Source organism: Hipposideros armiger, unplaced genomic scaffold (assembly GCF_001890085.2).
Source record: "Hipposideros armiger isolate ML-2016 unplaced genomic scaffold, ASM189008v1 scaffold_3148, whole genome shotgun sequence".
NCBI lineage: Eukaryota > Metazoa > Chordata > Mammalia > Chiroptera > Hipposideridae > Hipposideros > Hipposideros armiger.
This window is the reverse complement of record NW_017734423.1, coordinates 1-4,033: the sequence shown is the minus strand read 5'-3', so window position 1 is coordinate 4,033 and position 4,033 is coordinate 1. Positions and strand designations below refer to the sequence as shown.

General features: G+C 51.6%; 1 protein-coding gene across 1 annotated transcript; it reads right to left on the bottom strand.

The window, feature by feature from the left end:
* Positions 1 to 6: 6 nt before the first annotated feature.
* LOC109378748 (anion exchange protein 4-like) lies at positions 7 to 3,971 on the bottom strand. The gene is made up of 6 exons (XM_019635035.1): positions 3,784 to 3,971; positions 2,254 to 2,322; positions 1,819 to 1,992; positions 1,072 to 1,227; positions 552 to 646; positions 7 to 445 (listed from the first exon to the last, which is right to left on the bottom strand). Exons 2-5 carry the CDS (start codon positions 2,311 to 2,313, stop codon positions 593 to 595), a joined length of 444 nt encoding a protein of 147 aa, XP_019490580.1. The 5' UTR covers positions 2,314 to 2,322; positions 3,784 to 3,971; the 3' UTR covers positions 7 to 445; positions 552 to 592.
* Positions 3,972 to 4,033: the final 62 nt, after the last annotated feature.

Below are 4,033 nucleotides of genomic sequence, written 5' to 3'. Positions count from 1 at the left end.
GGTGAATAGGTAGCCTGAAGAGTGTCGCTGCTGGCTATTAAAGCCCAGCATTGGGGGTGGTCAGAAGACTCCCCCTCCTCTCCCAAAGCCTGGCAGCAGAGTTCCTGTGCCCAGAAGGAATGGCAGAGAGGGCAAGTGACAGAGAATCCCTCCACTTGTCTGGAGTGTGGTTCTCAGCAGCCCAGGGAGGAGCCTCCAGAGGCAAAGGAAAGCAGCTAAAAGACATCCTTCCTTCTTCTCCTCCCTCTCCTTCTATTCTTTTGTCATCTAACTCCTCCCGTCCCCACCTCCCAAATGCCACATCCAGTTTGGTGTGACCTTGAGCTCCCTCTACTGGCCAGCCTTCAGTGCTGCAAGGAGCCAAGCCCAGGTACCCTCACTTGTTTTCTTCTTCCCCCTGAAGAGGCTGTTATACCCTCTCCCCGACTCTGGGGTTCCTGAGGAACTGGAGCATGAAGAGAAAACAGGGCTGGTCAGCACACTGGAGGTTTCCAAGGTCTGAGCCCCCAGCCCCGCCTTTGACACCAGGAGCATGTCCCTCACACCCTCACCTCATGCTCAGTTTCCTGGGGTCTCCAGACTCCTACTCCAACTAATTCACAGAGACGTTGATTTCTGGAGCCTTCGGCTGATACATCAACTCCGACTGTGGAACAGAGATCCCAGGATGAGCTGGAGAGAGGGAGGGGAGGGGGGGAGGGGAGGGAAGGGAAGGGAAGGAGAGAAGAGAAAAGAGAAGAGAAGAGAAGAGAAAAAGGGACCCAGAGAGTGAAAGGATATAAACCCACATTGAGACAAAGACAAAGATCAGGGTTGAGAAAGACAGCCCACTAGAGCTGTGTCCCCAGCCCTTTCCGCCCCCATGGGCTCATAAACCAGGGTCCCTCCCCTAAGAAGAATGATTTCCCTCACCCCTTCAGTGTGCCTGTGTCAATACAGAGCTAAGAGGAGTGACTACTGGTCAGATTTTCAGGCTTAATAGAGGTATTAGACTTTAGGGACAACTCCTGGACAAGTGTCCTCTCCCCACCCCTGCCCCCTTCTCCTGAGAGGGCCCATCCTGGAGCTCACATCTTTACTGTCACTTCCACTGAATGAGTACTCTGGCTCCAGCCCCTTCTCAGGGATGCTCTTCTCCTTCCCTGGCATCAGCTCATCCAGCCAGAGGAGTTCCTGTGCTGAGAAGACCCACTCCAGTGCCTTTCGGACCCCCACCAGGCCCAGCAACTGCAGAGATAGAATCAAAGCCCAGGGCTTCACCAGCAGGAACACGTAAACAGTAACCTCTATTCAGCACTTCTTCCTAGGCATTGGGTATTGTTTCACTGAATGCTAACACATTCCTACAGGGTGGATATAATAACTATTCCCATTGTACAGAGAAGGAAACGGAGGCCCTGAGAGTTTAGGAACTTCACAGCTGGGATGTGGTTGGTCCTACTGCAAAGCCCATGGCTCTTAACTTCCTCAGTGAGTAAGAACAAGGCCAAAAGCCACCTATGTTATCACCTCACCGGATAACAAAAGTGACGGCATTGCCTTTTGCCTTTCCCAGGGCCTCACTTTTTTTCCTGGGCTTTATATCCCCCTACCTGTAGTTGATCAGCACACAGAAGTTGGGAAAGGAATTGAATCAGGCATCCCAGACCTAGCCCATCTGTGGGCATTCCGTGGCCATCTTTCTTTGTTCTAGGGATTCCCAGGCAGAGCAAGGGCAAGTGAGAGAGGGAAGGGCCTTCCTCTTGAGGAGGCCTTGGCCACCCACCCAGGCTCAGAGTCTTCCAAGAACCCCAAGTAGACCGCCCAGCCTTGAGTCACCATGATGGGGAAGATGATGGCTGCAGGGGTAGACTTGACTATCCAAAGCAGACCCAGGCAGGCAAGCTGGATGGCTGTGAAGAAGTGGACCCTGCCCAGAGGCACATGCCTCAAGAGCAGGAGGTCTGGCTGGTGTTTGGCTGGCATCAATAACAGCTGCACCCTCTTCGTGAACTGGGGGAACAAGAGGAGGAGGAAAGCAGGGTACTCAGGTAGCCTGGTTAAGTGTCACTGTTAACTATTAAAGCTCAGCATTGGGGACAGTCAGAAGACTCCCATGGCCGCCTCCTCACCCAGAGCATTGCTGCAGGGTCCCTGTACCCAGGAGAAGCAGGAAAAGAAGACAGGAGGGAAATTAGCAAGTGCAGGCAGGAAGTACCAGCAGGAAAGAAAAGGAGGAGGATTGGGGTTACATCTTGATTTTAATGGGCTCACCTGGATGCTGCTAATTGCCGCCACCCCCATGTACAGGAAGATGCCGTAGAGCACAGGCATTGGGATGAACTGGTGAAGAAAGAAGTGGAGAGCTGGCAAAGGAGTTCATCTCTGCCAGCTGCCCAGGTATCCCCCTCAGGCCCCAACCCCAGCATCCAGCATCTAAGCTGTTGAAGTCTATTCCGTCCTTTCCCACATGTCTGATCTCATGGAATTTTCACATCACTCAAATGAGGTAAACCCTATAATTGTCTCCATTTTACAGATGGGAAAATTGGGTTTCAGAGAGACTAGGTAGCTTGCCCATTACCTGGCCGGCCTCCCCGATCTTATCTATCACTTTCTTCTCTGCTCTCTCTCTTCCTGCTATACTGGCCTCCTTTCCTTCCCTCAACATGACCAAGTCTATTTCTACCCCTTGCAAGGCCTTTGGCTTTGCTATTTCCCTCCACCTAAAATACCCTGACTGCTCACTACTCATGCTTCTCACTACTCATCTCATGGCCCCCACCCCCAGGAAGGCCTTCCCTGACCCTCCGATCTAAAGTAGACCCCTTAATCACCTTACCCTCTTTTACTTTTCACGGAAGTGATCACTGTCTGAAATTATCCTATTTTATTTTATTATTTATTTATTCAATCATTCATTCATTCATTCATTCATTTTTATCTGTCTCCTCTCACCAGACTGCAAGGAGTAAGTGATCTCTTTTGATCACCACTCTATCCCCAGTCCCTGGAACTGTGCTTGGCATATGGCTTATGCTCAGTTAATATCTGCTGAATGAGAGTCACCTAGTTAGTAAGCAGCCAATCCGGTCCATCTGGCTCTTTCAGCTACTCCACTCTCACCCAGTCTCCGTGACCTTTCCCTCCCCTCGCGTCTCTGTGGTCCTGCCAGTGACTCCTGTGTGCCATTCTCCACACCCTCCTTGACTGCTTTGCTGTCTCGGCTTGTTGAACTTCTGCTATTACTTGTTACTTAATTTTGGTTCGTGTATGTGTTGCTGACAGGGGCTTGGTTCCATATTCCTTTTCAATACTCCCCCTACCTCCTCCCATACACATGTCTCCCAGGTGCCTAGCCGAGCTTTGCACACAGCAAGTGTTCTACAAACATCTGGTGAGGGGGAAGTGAAGGGCTTTTGCCTCAAAGTTTTTCTGGGGTCTGATGACCACACTCTGAGTCTAAGGCTTGTTGGGAGGCTGGAGCAAGGGCAGTGTTTGGCCGCAGGGGCATGGTGGCATGCCTGCACCCTGTCCACTGGGTAAACAACCCACTGGGTAAGAGTTTGGGTTCTCAGACAGATCTAAGAAACTAGTTCTCTTGGTGGTCTCTGTAACCTTGAGGTCCCTCATTTGTAAAGGACATATGCCTCTCGGGGTTAATGTGAGGATTGCATGAGACGAGGAATGGAGAAGAAACTGAACACAGTGCCTGGCATGCAGTAAGTGTTCAGCCAGTGTCGGTTCTTGCTGTATTTATTATTACCGCCCCGCCCCTGATGCCAACCTGTCTAACAAATGTACCTTGAGTACAGGTGCCAGGAAAATGGAGATTCCTGTGAGTATGAACACCACCAGGCCTGTCAGCCTCTGCTCCCTGCAGGGAGAAGGAGTTAGCCAGGGTAGGGGAGAGTCCCTGGGGTGCCCAGGCTGGAGACACAAGCCAGACACCACTACAGACCCTGGCAAGAGGGAAGTGGAGGGATCCCCCAGTAGTCACCTGGCAGGGAGGGGGGCCTTAGCTTGGTGTGAAAAACTGGTGGAGAGAAAGGGT

Excerpts from the sequence above, each read along its gene's own strand:
- LOC109378748 (XM_019635035.1), bottom strand. The coding sequence starts at position 2,313 with ATGCCTGTGCTCTACGGCATCTTCCTGTACATGGGGGTGGCGGCAATT. Across the intron at positions 1,228-1,818 it reads CCATCATCTTCCCCATCATG|TTGCTGGGCCTGGTGGGGGT; the intron begins GTGACTCAAGGC and ends CTATCTCTGCAG. Across the intron at positions 647-1,071 it reads GTGGAAGTGACAGTAAAGAT|TCGGAGTTGATGTATCAGCC; the intron begins GTGAGCTCCAGG and ends TCTGTTCCACAG.